Source organism: Panthera leo, chromosome E1, assembly GCF_018350215.1.
Source record: "Panthera leo isolate Ple1 chromosome E1, P.leo_Ple1_pat1.1, whole genome shotgun sequence".
NCBI classification, from domain to species: Eukaryota; Metazoa; Chordata; class Mammalia; order Carnivora; family Felidae; genus Panthera; species Panthera leo.
Window position 1 is genome coordinate 58024931 of NC_056692.1, and position 19950 is coordinate 58044880.

Below are 19950 nucleotides of genomic sequence, written 5' to 3' on the forward strand. Positions count from 1 at the left end.
ACACAACGTGTGATGTTCTGCATCTGGCTGCTTTTACTTAGCACGAGGCTTTTGAGACTCATTCGTGCCACATGCGAACACCAGCTCTTGGCTCACTTTTTTCCTGAGGAGTCGTGCCCCATGGGGACAGACTACACCCTGCGTATGCGTTTACGTGCACCGATGGACATTTGGGTCGTTCCCAGGTTTTAACTACTGCACAGGGTTTCCAGTTGTTCACGTCAGCTACACAGAAACAAGGGAGTTTCTGTACGTGTGCCATCTGTCCTTCAGCTCCACGAAGGCACCGTGCTAGTTTTGCAACTTCTGTGCGAGTTTTGGTTTAAAATGGCTCCAACATAAGAAAGTAGGTTGTTGGGGGGACATTCTTACCTCGTTCCCAGCCTTAGGGGGAGGGAAGACCTTCGGTCTTTCAGCACAAAGTATGACGCTCGCTGTAGGTTTACGGCAAGTGCCCTTTATCAAGTGATGAGCGACGTTCCTCTTATGCCTGGTTTGCTAAGAGTTTTGTTTGTTTTAAAATCATGAACAGGTGTTGAATTTTGTCCAAACCTTTTTCTGTGTCTTTTGAGACAATTATAGGATTTGTCCTTTTTTTTTTTTTTTTTTAATTTTTTTTTAACGTTTATTTACTTTTGAGACAGAGAGAGACAGAGCACGAACGGGGGAGGGTCAGAGAGAGGGAGACACAGAATCCGAAACAGGCTCCAGGCTCCGAGCCATCAGCACAGAGCCTGACGCGGGGCTCGAACTCACAGACTGCGAGATCATGACCCAAGCCGAAGTCGGCCACTTAACCGACTGAGCCACCCAGGCGCTCCAGGATTTTTCGTTTTCAATCTGGCAACGTGGTGGATTATGTTACTTTTTGACTATTCAACCAACCTTGCCTTCCTGGAATAAAACACACTCTCTCGTGAATTACTTCCGCTTTTACATACAGCTGGATTCAACCGGCTAGATTTTCATCAAAGACTTCTGCATCTTTGTTCATGAGGGATGCTGGCCTGTATCTGTCGTTTCTTGTAAAAGATGTGTCTGGTTTTGGTATCAGAATGGTGGAGCCCTCAGAAAATCAGTCAGGACGTGTTCTCGATTTCCCAAATCATGGAAGATTTTGTGTTGGCTCGGTATTGTTTCTTCCTTAAATCTTTGGGGCAATTCACCAGTAAGACCATGTGGCCTTGGAATTTTCTTGGCGTGAAGGCTTTTGAGTCACATCTTTTACACAATTTTATTAAGGTACGATTTACCTTGAAACTCACCAATTTAAAGTGCATATGACAGGATTCACGCTTGGGAAGAGATTAATGTCACTTGTTTTCACTCTGTTCCAAGACGGTGCTTGGGAGCTCTCCTTTTGCTGATGAATTATACCCTGAACACAGAGAGCAGCCAGCAGGCCGCAGTCACCACGCGTGTGAGGAGGGTGTGAGCCCGGACCCCGCGGTATCTGGAGCTTCTCAAAGAGATGACTCCTTGTCCGGTTCCATCTCAGGCCGACGTCCTCCGGCTTCCCCCTCGCGGCCCTCCTGGAGCTGTTCTCCGGAGGACTGCCAAGAACACCAGGTCCTCCCTGTGGCTCAGTCCACGGACCCTCTGCGGACCTTCTTCCCTGACTTCCCTGCGGTATCTGATGGTCAGGCTCCCAGTAGGAAACAGATGGCTCCAAACGGGGGTCACCGACGGAGGCTTTAAGGAAGGGACGACCTGCGAGGTGTGAGTGAGCAGGGGTAGAGTGGTTCCTGGAGTGTGGACCACTCTCAGGCCAGAAGGGCCGAGGGCAGGGAGCAGTCACTGGAGCACAGGCTGAGAGGGCAGGGGGGACCCTTCTCGCGAGACCGTGCCGGAGGCGACCCCGCTAGAGGGAACTGAGGACCTTCGGCTCATCCTCCTCCCTCCGTGGCCCCCCCCCCCCCACCACCATCAGTCTCTGGGGACGCAGAGCAGGGCGGGGAGGAGGAAGGGCAAGGGAGGGTCTGAAGAGAGAAAAGGACCTGTGAGCACGCCCTCTGGGTCCTACGCTGGCTCAGGCCCGTCTTCTCCAACAGCCCTTCCCCATCCGCTGCTCCTGGGTGCTCCTGAGGGTTCGCACCCCGGGGAACGGGCTCATCCCCGCAGCTCCACAGACGCGCCAAGGGCACCCTGATCGGCCTAACCTCTCTGCTGGGACCCTCCTCATCACCCCATCACGCGGCGAGCCAGAACGGGCGAGCGCATGCTAACTGGGCACCGGGGGCTGTTCACAGCAGCGTCCTCCCTTTACAGACGAGGAACTCGAAGGACCGAGAAGTCAGACGTGCTGTCCCGGGCCACACAGCTGGGAAGCGTCGGGGCAGGACTGGAACCTGTGAGTGATTTCACAGCCCGTGTCCTTCACTGCAATGACCAAACGGGCTCCTTCAGACACAGGAAAAGTTGGGACTGGATGATTCGTTTTCCAGAAAAGCCGTTCCCTGGTCTGTGAAGGCGCCTGTCCCGCCAATTCCCATGGCCCGTCAGACACCCCCGCCCCAGAAGAGGACAGAGCGCACCTGAGAGAGCCCGGCCTGTTTGTGAATCGCCACCCCCCTTACATTTCCTGCATGAGGCCCCTGGCCAACAGCCAACACAAAGCCGGAGACAGAGCATTCACAGTCCCCTCTGGCACTTTATTGTTTAGAAAACAATGGCTCCAGTAGGAAGGAACGCAATCCCGATGCTTCCTGATGCTTACGGCAGCAAATACAGAAACAAAACTTCTAGCTTTAAAACGGTCTCAAATCCCTAACTGTGAAAACCCCCTTGGGGCACCTAGGCCTGAAGTGCCATCAGAAAGGTCTCGACTTAGTGACTGTCCCAAGTCCTCCAACCTTCCTAATTTTGCTTCCGTTTCAAAAACTCACACGGCCTCCACGTCAGTGACGTTTATCAAGGACGTGGGTCAGGGAGCCTGGCCGGGCAGTCAGAAAACACTTGGCTGCTCCAGGCTACGTCCAGCAGGAATCGAGTTCCAGAGAAACGTGGCACATACTTTTCCTAGATACTTCACAGTGGGAGCGGGAGCCTCCCTGGGTTCCTGCCTAGCAGCGGTATCAGAGTCTGTAAGCGGGAAAAGTCTGTGAGACAGGGGTCCTCAGTGATACCCGAGCCTAAAAGATGGCCCTTCCCAGACCATCAGGCATCCTACAACTCCCGGAGGGGTGAGGGAACTTCAGGGGAAGGGCCCTCCTCGGCTCTGGTCCTGGCTGACCTGTCCTAAACCCTTTGCCTTTGCCGTGGAGCACGAAGAGGCCACAGGGACGCAGATAAGCAAGCGATTTGTGTGAAGTTTCCAGAGGAGAAGCTGCAAAGTTCCCCAGGGGAGGGAGAAACAAAAGGTCAGGGGACAGAAGCCACAGGGCCAGGCTGGCCTCGTACATGACCTCTCTTGGAAAGAGCCCAGCACCCCTGACCTAGGGCAGGCCCGTAAAGGAAGGAAAAGCTCGTCACTCGTGGAAGTCTTTAAAGGCAAGACAACATCTGACAGTTGCCAATGTTTTGTCTTCATATCTTCTGACCGAGGAAGGACTTCTAAATGCTTAATCACTTGTCTTCCCACCTGCTAGAACTGAATTCCAGCCTCCTCCACTGCTGGGAATGAATTCGTTAACTATGGGACTTTGGTCTGTGTGATAAGATTTGGTGACTGCACTATGAGAAAGGAAATTGGTTTAATTAAAATGAGTTAATAATTAAAACCTCAGTACACATGCTGGCAAAGCGAGCGCCATAATTAAAACTTCCAAGTGTTGCCTGGCCACAGAAGCTTCCTGAAGGGAAAAACCGTGGAGTCAGCCACACGGAGCGGAGACTGCCTGATGTGAGGCTGAGGACAAACGAGCAAACTTGTGTCCTTTCCTGTGGGTTGTGGGCAGATGCGTCCCTGGAGGTCTGCCTTCGCCCACACAGCCCTGTGACACCCTGTAGTGTAGACAGATTCCTTTCCGGGCGCCTCGAGGACTGGATTTAACGCACGAGGTTCACCAGGAAGGAAGCAAAGGGGGTGGCCTGGGAGTTCCCGACGGGCAGGTCCCACTTCAGACTCTGTTCTGTTCCCACGGGGGGACAGTGCTGGATACACAGTAGGAGCTCAAGAAACATTTATTAAACGAAAGCACAAAGGGAAGGAGAGAAAGAGAGGGAGGTGGGCAGGAGGGAGGGCGGGTCCCAGATTAGGACGCCCGCAGGGACCAGCTCCCACCACCAGGTGGCAGTGCACAGAACAGGTGGCCACAAGGGGAACTGTCCCGGCCCCTTTCCCGGCACTGCGCACTGCGGAACCCCCTCCTGCGGCTGCTCGCACCCTGGGGCTGACCTCCCTGTTCTGGGGGGCGGGGAGGGTCTCTGCACCAGGCACACACCTGAGCTCTGAAAAGGAAACGACAAAAGCAAAACCAAACACCGCGGAAAAGTGCCGTCCTCTGGTTTTTATAAAACTTGAGTCCTGATGGAGCTGAACGGCGTCCAGCTCTCGGCCTTGCTGGTCTGAAGTTTGTAAATTTAAATAAACTCTATTCCTTCATACTTCACATTTCCGATCTTGGTCTCCGGCAGTAGGAAGCGGCCATCCAGTGTGAAGGCCAGGATGTAGGTGGCGACCCTGCCCGCGTCCTCCTCAGACTTGAGGGCCACGATGATCTGGTCGTCGGTGTCGGGGATGAACTTGAAGGAGGAGAAGCCGTGCGTGGGGACCACGGCGCCCACGTGGCTGACGGAGACGTCGCCGAAGTCCGGGCTGGCGCTCAGGAGCAGGTTGGCGCCCTTGTGCTCGTCGTCCTTCTCGCTGTACCGCTCGTGGCTGGCGCGGCGTGGCAGGAAGAACCACCGCTGCAGAGTGTCGCTCCAGCACGCCGATTCGTGAATGAGGTAGCCTGGGGACACACGACAGACCCCCCCGGGGTCACCAGACCGCCCCGCCCACGAGCAGGGTGCGGACGGGACCCTCCACCACGTGGTCGTGCGCCCGCGGCGCCTCCTTCCCCGCGCGGGCTTCCACGCTGCTGACAGTGCGTGGCGGGCTGGCCGCCAGGGAGCGTCACCACTCCGTCCTATCGAGACCTCCCTGCTTCCTGTGGCGCTCTCCGTCCGTCCTTGTCCTTGGTCACTCTGAGAGACAAAGACGGGAAAGCCAGACCGAGACCGCCCGGGCCTGGGGACCCGTGGCCAGGAGTTCTGTCTGCGTTTCTGCTCCCTTGCTGCTAACCAAGGAGCACGATGAGCGAGCGAGCCCGGGGGAAGGAGCGAGATAAGCCAGCACGATGGATTTGTGAGGAAGGGATCAGGGTTGGGGGGAGACGCTCCCTCGAGGCTGAAAAGGAGGCAGCACACCCTCCTATCTGGGGGCGAAGCAACGTCCTCGGCGCCATGCCCCCCAAGCCTGGAGCTGCCTGGCCGCTCCAAGCATCCCGACCCCCCCGGCCCCCCCCCCCCCGCCCCGACACACACACCAGCCGTGACACTCTCCCGGGAGGCGAGGGGAGAACCAGAGCCCGGTCCACCTTGCTTCTACCTGGTCAGGGGCGGGGCCCGGGCCCCACCCTCAGGGAACGGCCAGAAGAGCTGGCACAGGAGGGGCTGTGGTCTGAGACAGCAGGAGGCGCTCTGTCAGGGACAGCGAAGGGATGGGGTGGGGCTGGGAACAGACCGCACAGGCAGAAATCCCCAACACCGCTGTGCCCAGAGAAAGCGCGCACGCAGAGCACCGGCATCTGCCATGACCCCGGGCGGGGCCGGGTCCCTTACCTGGCGGCTGGATCCCCGCGGCGGCCCGCAGGGCATTGTAGCTGGACACCCAGTTCTCGTGGTCCACGCTGCCCCTGCAGCCCACCACCTTCACCCATTCCGGGTTTTCGTTCACCACTTCCCCCGTGCTGGTGGTCCACTCCTTGCCCAGGCCGCCCACATACAGATGCTCGTCCTTCACCGCCAGCCACTCGGCTTTGAAGCCTGGGGACAAGGAGACGAGTGGGCGTGCCTGGGATGACAGCCACCCCTCTGCTCCCTGGGTTCGCGGGGGGTCTGGCAGCCTTGGGCATCGGAGGGCACCCATGCTGGACCTCACATGAGGCGATGACAAGACAGCGGGGGACAGTCTGGCTCAGGGCGCCATTCCCAGAGGGCCAGCAGTGGGGCACCGGCCCTCTGCCTGCTATTCTCCCTGTCCTCTGTCCCCAAGACCCGTCACCTTCTCTTTGGCCACTGGATCTAGGGACCCTCTGCTGGGACAGCCTGTCCTAAACCGATTCCAATGGCTTCTGCCGCTGGTGCCTCGCCTGCTCCCCCACTCCCAATGGCCCAGCAGCCACTGCTCAGTCTCCTCTGATCCCCGAACTGTTTCTCAAGCTGTGTGCCCCAACCTCAGGATCACCCCCGACCCTGGGCAGGTGGGAGCGCCTGGAGAGGTTACCGTAGCAGAGAGCGGTCTCTGTCTCTGCAACTGTGCCTGGCACCCGTCGAGCGGACGTGAAGCCCCGGTTGCCAGAGCTACGAGGGCTGGTGGGGGCTCCTAGTCGGCTCTGATCAGCGTGTTTACTTCTCGGCAGGTTTACTTACTGTGAGCCCAGCTGAAGGCTGCAGGGCGCTCAGGCTGTGTGGGAAAGCCGTTCCCTGCACCCCGTGTTCTAAACTGTGCCCGCTTTCCCACACGTTCTGCCAGCTTCTGGCCGGCCCCAAGGACCTAGAGCTGTGGCCTCCAGAATGCTTCTCTGCAGGTGGCTCTGGAGGGACCCGCTGAGTACCTTGTGGTCTCAGGGACCTCATCAACCCCCCGGGGTCACTTTCAGATAAGGCCCTCTCCATTGACCAGTCTTTTGTCCCTTCCGATGACCTGACCACAGGGCAACCCAAGGCTCCCATTATTCCGCTCTCTTCCTGATCCGACAGGGAAGAACAGAACCATTATATGGCTGCCCATAAACGCTGACAAACCATGGCAGGAAATGGGCAACGAATGTTTTCTCTAAAACCCAGGCCGAGATAGTTCCCTGCCAATTGCCCGAGGCTTGGGCAAGCCCGGAAGGGGTTTTATCACTGGTGGGGGGAGGGCTGGCGGACGGCGCGCCCCACGGGCCAGCTAGTTGCTACCACTGCTCCGGCCTTAGAGAGGCCGCAGTGCTTAGCTTCCTAGAGGGTGCACACCCAGCCTGGGAACGGGACTTTTGTCAGCTCCCCCGCCGGTGCCTAGCGCCTCCCGGCCCCTTCCCCCGGGGAAGGCCCCGGCCCGCTCTGGCTCCCTCTCCCCGCGGGCTGAGAGCGGTAACTCCTTTCTGGCTCAACAGAGCATGGGTGACAGCTGGTTTCTGAGCACGGATCCCACTCAAGTGCGGTCGCTGCTACGCAGACCCTCCCTCGGCTGGGTTTCCAGAAAGGAGCCCCAGGCAGCGTAAGTTTACCTTTTCAATAAAGTCTCAGTTCAAAACGAGGGCAATCGGACACCATGGCTTTAAAGGTAAGACACTCAGAGGGTGTCATCCCTGCGTGCTCTGAAGACACCTTTGAAGATGGAAGAAAGGGCTCGATCCTGGGGTCACCGGGAGCAGCAGTGGACAGGGCCCTCAAACTAGTCCTGGAAAGGAGCCTGCTTCATGGCCAGTCTTCTAGGAAGAAGCTCCTACTGCTAGAAACTGCTTTGGTCCGAGGCCCTGTAAGACTTCGGCTCCCAGCTCGGGGTGGGGGGTGGGGGGTGGCGGGGGCCAGAAGCAGGAGGGGAGGGCTCTTCCCCGTGGTCCCTCCTGGTTGTGTTCACCGCACACGGGCACAAACCAGACCAGCAGACAGTCAACCCAAACCTGTCCCCCAACACCTCAGCCAGAGCCGGGAGGCGGAGAGGGCCCGACCTACCTTTCCCCACGGTTCCATCGCCATCGGACAGGATCACCCAGGGCACGGCCTTGGTGCCATCGATCTGGTAGATGACCCCTGTCCGGTCGTCCACAGAGTAGAGTCTCCCGTTGAAAACGATCAGCTCGGAGAGCTCCATGCCCCGCCCCTTCTCAGCCAGGTGGGACTCGAGGACCTCGTGGCCTTTGTCCCACTCCACGGCCACCTTGTCCCCGCTGTCTGACAGGGTCAGATGGCCCTTCTTCAGGTAACTGAACCAGGTGTTTTCCTCTTGGGCTCTTGACTCCGTGTCCAAGTCAGCAATGACCGCAATTCGGTATCGAGTCCCGCCTGGCGTCCTCTGGGGGGCGGACAGGGGGTAGGTGTCATTGTACCGGTCAGCGGGTGCCTGGCCGAGCCTCCAGTTGTGGGCGTTGGGTATGGGGGGCCGGCCTGGGGGCGGGCGGTGGGAGTAGAGCAGCCAGAGGACGGCGGCGCCCACAAAGGACGGCAGGATCACCTTCCAGCGGGGGCGGAAGCGGGGGTCTGCCGCCTTGGTCATGGACGCCAGCACCGGAAGGCCCCCCACGCTTATCCGGAGGGAGTGCATAGACTCATTCCATTCCAGGTGGTTGGAGGGCTGGACGGGCATCAGACTGAAGGGCAGGCGGTACCTGGACACCCAGAGAGAGAGGAGAGAGGTCAGCGGCTTCCCAATCCCGTGACGGTGCACGGCCTGAAGGCTGCCGTACCCGGAACGGCACTGTCACTGCTGTGCGGCTGTTAGGATTTGGCTTAATTAAACCCGACTCTAGCAATATCTTTGTTCACTCTTATTCGGCAAGGTGAGAAGTCTTTCCAGAGCAAAAGTATTCCATCTCCTCTGTCTCGACTGGCGGGATAGAAAGCTTGGCGAGGGCGAGTTCTGTGGAGGCTGGCGCTTTACAAGCTCAGAAAGAGGGAGCAGCAGGGGGTGAGGGAGGGAGTGGGGGTGCCGAGGGGTCTGGGCAGGACAGGCTCCTGAGCTATATTCTCATCAGATGCCACCTCATCCGAGAAGCCCGCTCCAAGGGCTCTGCTCCCGACAGCAGCCCCCATGTCCCCTTCCTTGGCATCTGTCACCACCCCGCCCCCCAACATCATGGCACACAATTATCAGTGTGTTCCAGTCCTGCACTCCTAGAACAGGGCACAGAGCGGACGTGTGCGCGCTTCCTCCTGGGCCAGGCGTCTGTAATATGCAGATACAAGTATAAAACAGACGTAAACCAAACAGGAATACTTCTGTTTCTGGCAAAGTCTGTCCTCTGGCACCCTTCTATTCATGCAAATGACGGAGGGGCTAGAGTCTGACGGGCCCTCTTGGCCTGGAGCCGTGGGACCCTGGCCCACTCCCCAGGGGCACTACCACAGCCGGGCGGCGGCCAGGAACCCGGCTCTTCACCACCTGCCCCGTTTACGTCGCCGGCACGGACCACGGCAGCCTGGCTGGCGTGGCCACAGCGGTGCCGGACAAGCTGGGGACGATCGGCAGACAGCCGGCTCTGGGCTGCGGCCCTCGGTCTCCGTCTTCAGTTGGAACTCAGTAAGTCCCGGCCTGAGAAAGTCCCCGGGCCGGACCGCTAGTTCACTTCTGCCTCTGCCCCGAAACAGCCAACGACGTGACTTCAGGGGCGGAAGCTCCTCTTGCTAATGGGTGGCAGCAGGGAAGGGCGGGGGGCCAGGCAGCTTCACGCCACCCCGAGCCCCCCCTCCCGCCGCACCCCAGTCCACACGGCCCACGGCGGGGGGGCCAAGGAGCTCCCATCCACACCACAGGCCGCTGGCTCTGCGGGTAGAAAAGTGTGGCCATGGTTCCACGTGGAAGCCAGCCCTTTCCTTCTCTTGCTTTTGGACACATGTGTAGGTTTTGCCCGTAGGGTCGGGTGCAGAAAAGGGGGGCCCTGGGGGCAGGGGTGCTGCGCGGGGGAGGTGGGCTCAGGAAGCCCCCCGCCTCACCTCAGATGCTGGTCCCAGGCCTCCCTCCTGGGCGAGGGCTCCCTGCCCCCCCGGGAAGCGGCCCAGCTGTGGCCACAGAGCTGGTGGCTGAGGCCTTCCTGGCTGGGAGACGGGGGTCCCGGCCACTGCCCCTCCTCTGCTGCACCCAAGCCCAGGGCTTCCCAAACCACGGCCGGGCCCAAGCCACCCAGAGCCCATCTCCTCTGCCACGTGGCCACAGAGCTCTCAACCCCCGCTCACCTCCCGTTCCCAGTTCCATCTGGATTCTAACGCTTCCTCAACTTACTATTCCCAACTAAGTCTTGCTTGCTCTCGCCAAGCTTCTCTCCCCCCCAACCCCTCCCTTAGGAATAGTGCTGGTGACCGAGAGCCGCCATATTCTCTGCTGCCCGGGGCCAAATCTCCATCGGAACCTCAGGAGATGCCCTTTTCTGCACGAGGACCACCACCACCTTGAAGAACCCAGGCACGCCCCCTCCCTCCACAGCATCTGCTCCAGGCAGAGACCTGGCAGTTCGGCCACCCACCCCCTCCAACCACACCGTCTGCTGCCACTCCCGTCTGGTGACCCACTTGCCCCGCGGCCGGCGACACCTGCTCTACCCACACGGGTGGATCGCACCTCGTCGCCGCGAGTTCTGGGAGTAAACCCTCACTGCCGCACGGCCCCCGCCCAGACCTCCACCTCCCTGAGCCGGCTCCTCTACTGGCCGGCCGGGCACCGCGGCCCTCGTGCACCCTGGCCGGGGCTCGTCTCCCCCCGCCAGGACGCTCTCGCCTCTGTGCGTGGCTGCCTCACCTTTCAGGATTTTTCTAAACTGTCAGCTGCCCGGAAAGACTCGGCCGCCCACCCCGCAGGGACTGCCCTGGAGTGCCTGCCCATTCTCTACCACGGCATCCTGCCCCTCGTCTCCGAGGCCCTCAGCCACCCACGTAATCACTTCCACGCTGCCGTGGCTCCACGGGGCAGGGACTTGCCCACTGCGAACTTACACTCCTGGCAAACGGTGGAAACTCGGCATATATTTGCGGAAGGAATGAAAAATAGGCCCACGTCCTCAACAGTCCCTCAACTCCGCCCCAGGCCCCACCTTGGTCATACTGCAGATCCACACCCCCGCATCCGGCCCGGCTGTCACACTGGGCCTCAGGGGAGGTGGACGCAATGCCCGCCAGGGGTCACCATCGTGAGGTGTCACCCTACTGGCCCCTAGCCTGCCCGCTCTCCATTCCTGGTTCGTCATCCTGCCCCTGGTCATCTTGTCACATCTCCTGCCCGCTGGCTTCCTGCAGGTGACGAGGGGGCCCAGGGCAGAGCCCACATGGCCACCCCTCCCATGCACCAGGCTGCCTGGCCCTGGTCCAAGGGGTCTGGAGAGAAGGGGCCCACTCCTGCTTCTTGGGGGTAGTTCAGCCATGTCTGCTCTTCTGGTTCCTTCTCCACCGTCTACATATGTGTCCAAATCAGCCACCTGAGTGGCCATTTGATCCCCACGTTATACTCTCAGGGACACGGAACGCACCCAGTAAATACCGTGTCTGAGTGATGAGAACCCCTCCGCAGCCTGTGACACCTCGGTCCCTCCCCGCCCCTCACCATCCTGGAGGAGCCGCCCCTCCGCCCCTCCGCCCCCTCCGCCCCCTCCGCCCCCTCCGCCCCCTCCGCCCCCTCCGCCCCTCCGCCCCTCCGCCCCCTCCGCCCCTCCGCCCCTCCGCCCCTCCGCCCCCTCCGCCCCTCCGCCCCTCCGCCCCTCCGCCCCCTCCGCCCCCTCCGCCCCCTCCGCCCCCTCCGCCCCCTCCGCCCCCTCCGCCCCTCCGCCCCTCCGCCCCCTCCACCCCCTCCGCCCCCTCCGCCCCTCCGCCCCTCCGCCCCTCCGCCCCCTCTGCCCCCTCCGCCCCCTCCGCCCCCTCTGCCCCTCCGTCCTGCTCCATGTCACAAGGCTGAACCTCCTGCCAGGGGGACAGCGAGCCTGCAGCTCCTTCCCTGCAGCCCACCTCTTCTCCTGAATCTTCCCTGAGGAGGGCTCGGTCTCCAGGGGCAGAACTGCTACAGTGCGGGCTCCCCGCGCCTTCCCCGCCCGCACCTCTGCCCCGAACTCCAGGCTCGGCCGCTGGGCCCCCTCGTCCGCCCGCGGGCACCAGAACGGGTTCCCCCAGGAATCTGCTGAGCTGGCTGAGGGCACTCGCGGCCCTCAGAAGTCATCCTGGGGAGCAGGCAGCTCGCTTTCTCTCCCCTCCCTGGTCTGGTCTGCACCCCAGCTCTGGATGTGGGTCCCACCCCCAAGGCCTCCACCTGGCGCCCTCTCTCACCTTGGCCTTCTGGGGATCTGGACCGTCCAGGTCCCACCGGCATCCCGCCACCCAGCAGAGGCCTGGGCTCGCTTCTCTGGGCCTCGGCTCCTTCACGTGTAAGCCGGGACAGGACAGGGCCCCCTTCCCAGAGCCGTGTGGCCGGCTCCCCCCCACCCTTCCCCTTCACTCTGCCAGCACCTTCGCCCACCTGCCCGGAGGGCCTAGCCGTGTAAGTAAGCTTGACCAGAAGCGGCTGGACCATCCCGGAAGTACTGGGCACGGCAGCAAGTTCGAGGACGGCGCAGCCTGCAAGGCCAAACACGAGGACCGTCTCTCCACCGAGAAAGTGGGCCGGGCCCTGCCCTGGACCCTCTCAGACCCATCCTGCACACAAGTGACAGATCGATTCCCCGAAAAAGCGAACGTGGATTGAAGTCCTTCACTAGATCCTAAAGCTCTCCCACTGACGGACAAACTCCTCAGCCCGACACACACACACACACACACACACACACACACACACACAGCGCTGGGTGGTTTCCAATTCCATAGTCCGTGAGCCAAACCCCTGTGCGTGATGCCTCTGCCTGGGACGCCAACCTCTCTGACCACACAGGACCACCTGGAGGTCCCTAGCTGTGCCATGATAGTCATGCTTCTGCTGTCCCTTTCCCCTCCTGCCCCCATCTACGGCGAAGGACCCACTCCCCAACCGGTGAGCTTCCCTCCTGTGGATACCGGAAGATATCCAGGCCTGACCCTGAACCTGTGAGCGTCCCCTAATTTGTCAATAAAGACTCTGCAGATGTGACTAAGTTAAGGATCTAGGGATGGGGAGATGATCCAGGTGGGCTCTAAATGCAGCCACGAGCGTCCTTACAAAAGGAGGCAGAGGGGGATGAGACAATGAGAGGAGACTGTGACCACGAAGGCAGAGAGGGGAGTGATGGGGCCATGGCCAAGAAGTGCCTGGGGCCCCCGAAGCTGGAAGAGGCCAGGCCAGGTTGTCCCCTACGGCCTTGGAGGGAGCACTCGCCAGCTCACACCTTGACCTCGGCCCAGTGACACCGACACTGGCTTTCTGGCCTCCGCGTTGGGAGAGAATAAATGTGTGTGGTTTCCAGCCACGTTCGTGGTAGTTTGCCACGGCAGGGCCCCAGGAACACACACACCTCCTCCCGCGCCGTCCTCTGTGCTGCCCCCTGCGACCACGGCTCCACTCTGAGCTCCTGGGGGGAAGGGGCTCTGCTCCGCCAGGCTAGTCCCAGCCCCTGACCGGCGGGCAGAGCCTGGGGCCCCACCGCCTTTTGGGAACAAGAGAACGACAGTGGGCTCTGTCTGCCTTCCAGAAAAATCCCTTTAGCTTCACGACTGGATTAATTTCTCTCTGGACCAAAACCCAACCTCTGAAGACAGCCCTCCATTAGTGTCCTAGGAGCTACTTTTATTTTGTGGAGATAAAATCAGATGTCTTTCCATTTGCCCCCCCCCCCAAGCCCAGGCTGGTTCAGCACCCAGAACTTTCAGAACTGATGGGGCCTGAAGCATCTTGTTGCCAGAGTCCTGGCGCAGTGCGGGGCCTCGCGTTCGTATTTAAAGGAAACACCACCACCTCCAGCCACCACCACAACCCCAAACGTGCAGCCATGAACCCCAACAGAAACGCGCCACGAGGGCAACAGCGAAACGGACAGAGCCGCTCCCAGGAGAGGGCCCGGGTGAGGCTCTCTCTCAAAGAGGATCTCTTTGCCCGCACTCCTCAAGGCTCTCCACAGTTTAAATGTTTGCTTTATCGTGACAACCAGGTCGTCAACCCCACCGTCTGCAGCATAACGGGCTGATCCTACACAATCAGGAAAGTTAGAACCTAGTTGCTACGGCAAAATGTCACACAGTCTCTGGCTGGCCACGCTCGCCTGTTCCGGATCTCCCTTCGGAAACCCGGGGGCCGCACCCCTGCTGGCCTCCCTTCTCCTGCGCCAGCCGCACCGCCGGGAGAGGTCCCGGGAAAGAGCCACCCGGGGGGACAACCACCGCCCGCCCCCCCGCGGGGGCTCCAATCCTCCTTTCCTTCCCCACCCCCTCTCTCTTAGACGGGCACCAAGAACGGCTCACTGCCTCGCCTACATCTCTGGTTCCCGTCGCCAGCACTTCCTTGTAACACAGGCCTGAGCGACGAGGTGTGACCCGGGGTCTGTCCACTCCCAAGCGGGTCCCCGGACTCCGGACCCTGCTAGGGAGACGCTCCCGCCCGAGCCCCAGGAGGGAGCGGCCACCCCTACCTTCTCACGCCATCCCCAGGCCGAGACAGGACTCCACATAAAGCTGAGACGACAGGCGCGGCCACTCCCGACAGAGCCCACAGCCAAGAGGGACTCTTTCCCTCAGGACAGGTGTGTGACAGGTGGCAGAACCAACAGGTTTAGCTGCAGCTGCCAGAGCAAACCTCCGCCCTTCCAGGATCTAGGCTCAGGCGCTGCCTCACCCCTGGCCCGGTGGCTGCCTCCCCTCCCCCAGCACGGCCCCGGTCTCGGAACTGAACGGTCCTAAGAGGGCACACGTCCAGGCAGCAGGGGGGAGCTGGCTGCCCACCGCACCTCCTGGTTGGAGAAAAGAGCTGAGGCTGCCGGCCCTGAGCTCCTCAGAGTGACAAAGACAGAGGCGAGGGCTGGCGGGCTCCGGGACTCCAGAAATGCCGGGAGAGTCAGGGAAGCGAATGTCGAACACCCACCGGGGCCAGGCTCCTGGAAAGCATTACCGGGCTCACGGCATTCTTCCTCCTTGCACTCAACAAGGAAACTGCACTTCAAATTTGGACGGGGTGAGAGGCACAAGGAAACCAGGAAGGAAAAAGTCACAGCGGCCAAGCATGTGCTTTAGGGACTGAGGCCCTCCTCCCAGATCATTTCCTTAAAGGCCCACACCCTGGATCCTACTAAATTCTGCATCTCCCACCCCCTTTCTCTGCATACAGCAGGCACTCACAGCTGCCTCCCAGGGCAGGTCTCCCACCCCTTTCTCTGCAGACAGCAGGCACTCACAGCCGCCTCCTGAGTCAGGTTAAATACACCTCAGAACAACTTCTTTTTCAGCCCTGTTTTTGCTTATAGTCAACTACCTGAGAGAAGCGAGCTTCTGTGGCTGCTGTGACCACTCCGGGCAGGTGTGGTGCTTCAATACTGCACACTTATGTCATAGGCCTGCGGGACAGAAGTCTGACGGGTCCCGCTCGGCTAAAATCCAGGGCTCCCTTCCCTCAGAGGCTACAGGGAGAAGCCTCTTCCCAGATGGTTCCGGCTTCCAGAGATGCTTGCGTCTGGCCCCTGCTCATCCTCAAAGCAGCAACGCCGCATCTCTCTGAGCCTCGCACGCCCTCCCCCCTGCTCTCCTGTCTCTGCGTCCACTTGCTCTGTGGCCCTGGGACTAGGCTGGGCCCGCCTGGGTCATCCAGGATGCGCCTCCCATTTCAAGGTCAGCTGACTGGCACCCTTCCTTCCATCTGCTACCTTCAGCCCCCTCTGCCACCTCATACACCTGCAGGTTCTGGGGGTCACGATGTGGACATCTTGGGGGGCCATCATTCTGCCAGCCACAAGAAGGGAGACGGGGCAAGAAGCCTCAGCTTCCCGGGGCCAGGACCCTCCACACACAGCCTCAGAGACTGTATTTACTGCATCACGGTAGGGCCGTGTGTGATGAACTCGTACCATCAGGAGCAATTGCAGCAAAAGTTACCCTTCCGGTTGAAAGCAACGTCCCAAACAACGCTACTCGTTATCAGAGAGCCTGAAGATAAAGGGACACAATAAAAATCCCACCATCCACCCAAATCACGGCCTGCTCCTGTAGACGGTGGGGTCGCACCTGCCCGAACCCATCTTCTCTCCTGCTCTGCTGGTGCCCGGCTCCCAGGATGCAGCCAGCGGTCAGCCCTGCCGGACCCCCTGAAGCCATTCTGGATGCGCTCTGATCTGACACTCACATCCCCACTGTCACCCGGTGTCGGCACAATGCCATCTGGGTCCCCGCTCCTGCCTTATTCCCGTGGCCTGCTCCCACGGATGAGAACTGCGCTCTGCATAGGAACCCCGAGCAGCGAGTTCCATTTCATTACTGCACTTAGTACAGATAAACAAGTGGGATTCAAAGGAAACGCAGACAAAAAGAGAAAACCGAACGTATTCCCAGATCGCTCTATTATCAGGATTTCTCTTTTTCTAAGTAATTGTCTTCGTCTCGCAAGAGGGAAAATCAACAAAGGAGTCCCGAAACATCAAAACAAACGTTTTGCGTTCCCTTAGTGTTGCCGTTTAAGCAGAGCCTTCCAGAAAACCTCCACGGTCCAGAGCACTCGCGAAAGGAGGGCAGTACTTTCTGGATTGTCCTTCCAGTATCCCAGGTACCGTTCCTCAAATGTCTACACAACACAGCAACGGCTTCTCTGTCCCGGTGCGGATCCATTTCAGGACTCTGGACCACATTCTCAGAGCTGGGCCGTCCCGTTTCTGAACAAGAAAACACTAGAGCATCTACAGACCTGCCCTATATGGTTGCCACGAGGCCCGCCATGTAGCTGCTCAGAAGGTCGTACGAGTCCGATGGAAGGGGCTGTATTTGTGAGCCTGCGCGAGGCTGCCTCGTGGCCACACGCGGGGAGCCGGACCTGTCACGCTCGGGTGGTCCTCACTCCCTCGGTGGCTCAATTCCCTTGCACGGCGGATTACGTGCAGTTGGGCTGGCGGGCAAACATCTCCTCAATTATCAACTGCTTAAACCAACATTTGCTACACGGTTGGGGGCCACGGGAAGTATGGCCAGAACTGCGTCCGGGGTACAGTTTTGGGGGCAACGGGGCTTTCAGCTAACACAAGGCACCAAATACTCAGACGTCCACCTCAACTGAGGGATCGCAGGGGACACGGTGGGGCGCCCACACACCTGTAAGTATGTGACTTTCTCCCCCACCCTGCCGCCTAACATGCTTTCTGCGATCCGGCTGACCCGGACGGGAAACCGCGACAGGACTGAGACTCCTCTGTCTGGAGACCACTCCCGTGGCCGCCTAACAGCGCCTGAACAAATCCGCGCTTCACCTGAGTCCCCTCCCGGAGGACGCTCGGGCCGGCACAGGAGGAGACGCCCCTCCCGGGTCCCCACGGCAGAGGCCCGGCCGGTCAATGTATCTTTCAGCACGGCCCCCAGGCCTGAATAGAAGGCTCATTGAGGCCATCAGGGAGGGGCCCGGGGAGGCCACTGGCTGCTCTGGAAGGAGCCCCGCTGTGCCCGCGGGCTCTGGCTGGACTGTGCCTGTGGGGTGGGGCCAGGAGCTGGAGGGGGGGGGGGCTGCAGCCCGTCCAGAAAGGTCTTTCCCACACAGCTCCTACGGGGAGGGGCGGGGGGGGGGGGGAGCTGCAGAGACTCTAGGTTCCCGAAGGTGACGACGCCATGCTTCTGCCAAGTTTGGGTCCTTGCCCTGAACTGCCAGCGAGAGTCGGTGGACGTCGGCAGACGCCTGTTCCCAAACCTCTGCGCTGTTGGAAACGTAGTAGGGAGAGACGGCGAGCACATACCCGGAGACAAGAATGACAGACGGAGCCGAGACACTGGTTTCCTGGGGACACTAAGGTGCTCGCGAGAAAGGTGTATCTGGCAGACAGAAGACGGACTGCGAGCGCTAGGGGCCTGCCAGGCCTGGCGACACGGAGGGCAAAGGAAAGGCCCCAAGCAACAGGGGTGGAGGAACCCAGGGATGAGAGGGTCAGGCCACAGTGGGGAGGGGGAGGAGGGTGGTGGACAGCTTGGGTGCAAAAGGAAGGAAGGTGAGTTGGGCTGAGGGGAAGGAGAGGAAGGCCTGGGTTGGGGGGGGGGGGGGCTGGCCTGCTGCAGGTGCGCTAAAGTGCCAGTCTGAGAGGGGAGGAGAGGCCAGGCGATCATCGAAAGGGCAGATCGCGGTGGGACAGGAAGGGATCGCGGTCAGGGACAGCTGTCCCACGTAAGTCAGGAAAGGAACGTGTCCTGCAGGGTCGGAAGTGGTGATGTCCCACACTAGTCAGAAGGGGGAGGTGTCCTGCACTAGTCAGAGGGGTGAGGCGTCCTGAGAGTTGGAGGGGGTGAGTCCCCACGAGTCAGAGGGAAGAGGTGTGTCGCACCAGAGGGGGGAGGTGTCCTGAGACTTGGAGGGGGGAATGAGTCCCTCGAGTCAGAGGGGGGAGGTGTCCTGAGAGTTGGGAGAGGGTGTGAGTCCCACGAGTCGGAAGGGATTGGTGTCCCGCACTAGGCAGAGCCAGTGAGAGTCCTGCAAGTCTGTCAGGTAGGTGTCTCACAAGTCGGAGGGTGGAGTGTCCCCCGCCCGTCGGAAGAAGGGGACCGTTCCTCGGCGTCTGAGGGCCACGGGCAGGACGCGGCGGGGTGAGAGGGCGGCGGCGCGGGCCGGTCGCGAGGAAGGGCGCGGCGGCGACGGGTGCAGCTGTCACTCACCCGGTGCGGCCTGGCTCCGGGGCCCGCGGGCGGCTGGGCCTCGCTGCGGCAGGGCCGGGACCCAGCGGGCGGCGACTTCCGCCCGGCTCGCTCGCCGGGTCTCCGGGACGCGCTCCCGGCAGCCTCGGCTCCGCGGCTGCGCGCCGGCGCGGGCGCGGGCGGGGGCTGCTGGGAGTTGTAGTTTTTACTGCTCAGCGAGCCTGGGCGAGGGCCGGGGCGAGGGCCGGGGCGAGGGCCGGGGCGAGGGCCGGGGCGAGGGCCGGGGCGAGGGCCGGGGCGAGGGCCGGGGCGACGCAGACCTTCGCGCTGCTGGAGCCGCAGGCCCTTTCCACCGGTTTCTAGCGGAAGGCTGGCGGAGCAACGGCAGGAGGCGGCTATCAGTTCTCCAGCCGAGATTTGAGGACCTCTTGCCTGGCCCTCTCGACCCTTGTGGTCTCCCGGGAGGCGGGGGAGCGCGGACCCCTTCCTGCCACCCTCATCAGAGAGAGCCCCTCTCTCCTCGGCCCTTCTAATCCGCCACGTTGGAAAGCTGCTCGGGTTCCAAAGTAAAGATCTGGGCTCAGGGCTGCAGGCTGGAGTGTCCCAAATAAGGGTATCCAGTTGGTCCTGTTGCTCTGGTCCCCTCCTTGGCCCCTGAGCTATTTTGATGGACATCCCTGCCCTCCACCCCCAAGTCCTGCAAAGATGCCCATTTTAGCAGTCATGAAAAAAGCCTGGTAGCAGTGAAGTGTCCCACGAGAGCTGAGAGCTAGGCGAGGGTCAGAGCTGCGGGTCTGCACCTCCAGCCTCTGCCTGCGCGCGATCACCCATCCCTCCCGGGGGAGCCTTGCATTAGGTAACAGGCGCGAGAGAAAAATTCAGATTCTGTAAATGGTGTCCAGTAATAATAACCCTCTCGCCCCTGTTCTGCATTCCTTGCCCAGAGGCGATCACCATTACTAGTTTGTCGTGGTTATTGTCAGAGGTATTTCGGGACACACAAACATATCATGAACACATACCGTTAAATTACCTTTTTAAATTAAAAAAAAAATTTTTTTTAACGTTTATTTATTTTTGAGACAGAGACAGAGCATGAACAGGGGAGGGGCAGAGAGAGAGGGAGACACAGAATCGGACGCAGGCTCCAGGCTCTGAGCCATCAGCCCAGAGCCCGACGCGGGGCTCGAACTCACGGACCGCGAGATGGTGACCTGAGCTGAAGTCGGATGCCCAACCGACTGAGCCACCCAGGCGCCCCCTAAATTACCTTTTTAAAAAGCCGAATGGAAATTTGCTAAACACTCGGTTCTGCATTTTGGGGGGGTGGAAAGGGGACAAACCCTTCTGGAATTCACTTGTTTC

General features: G+C 60.5%; 1 protein-coding gene across 4 annotated transcripts in view; it reads right to left on the reverse strand.

The window, feature by feature from the left end:
* CANT1 (calcium activated nucleotidase 1) overlaps positions 1-18705 on the reverse strand; it is a 30506-nt gene extending 11801 nt beyond the window's left edge. Inside the window, exons 1-4 of one of the 4 annotated variants that reach the window (XM_042914562.1) lie at positions 18607-18705; positions 8360-8513; positions 7861-8200; positions 5764-5967 (exon numbers count right to left, since the gene is read on the reverse strand). In XM_042914562.1, the coding sequence (XP_042770496.1) occupies positions 5764-5967; positions 7861-8200; positions 8360-8491 (676 nt within the window). In that variant the 5' untranslated portion in view covers positions 8492-8513; positions 18607-18705. Of the gene's footprint in view, positions 1-2321; positions 4893-5763; positions 5968-7860; positions 8514-17699; positions 17912-18606 lie in introns of those variants that run through there. The other 3 variants (XM_042914567.1, XM_042914559.1, XM_042914561.1) reach the window with 3 other exon arrangements.
* Between the last annotated feature and the right edge of the window lie 1245 nt (positions 18706-19950).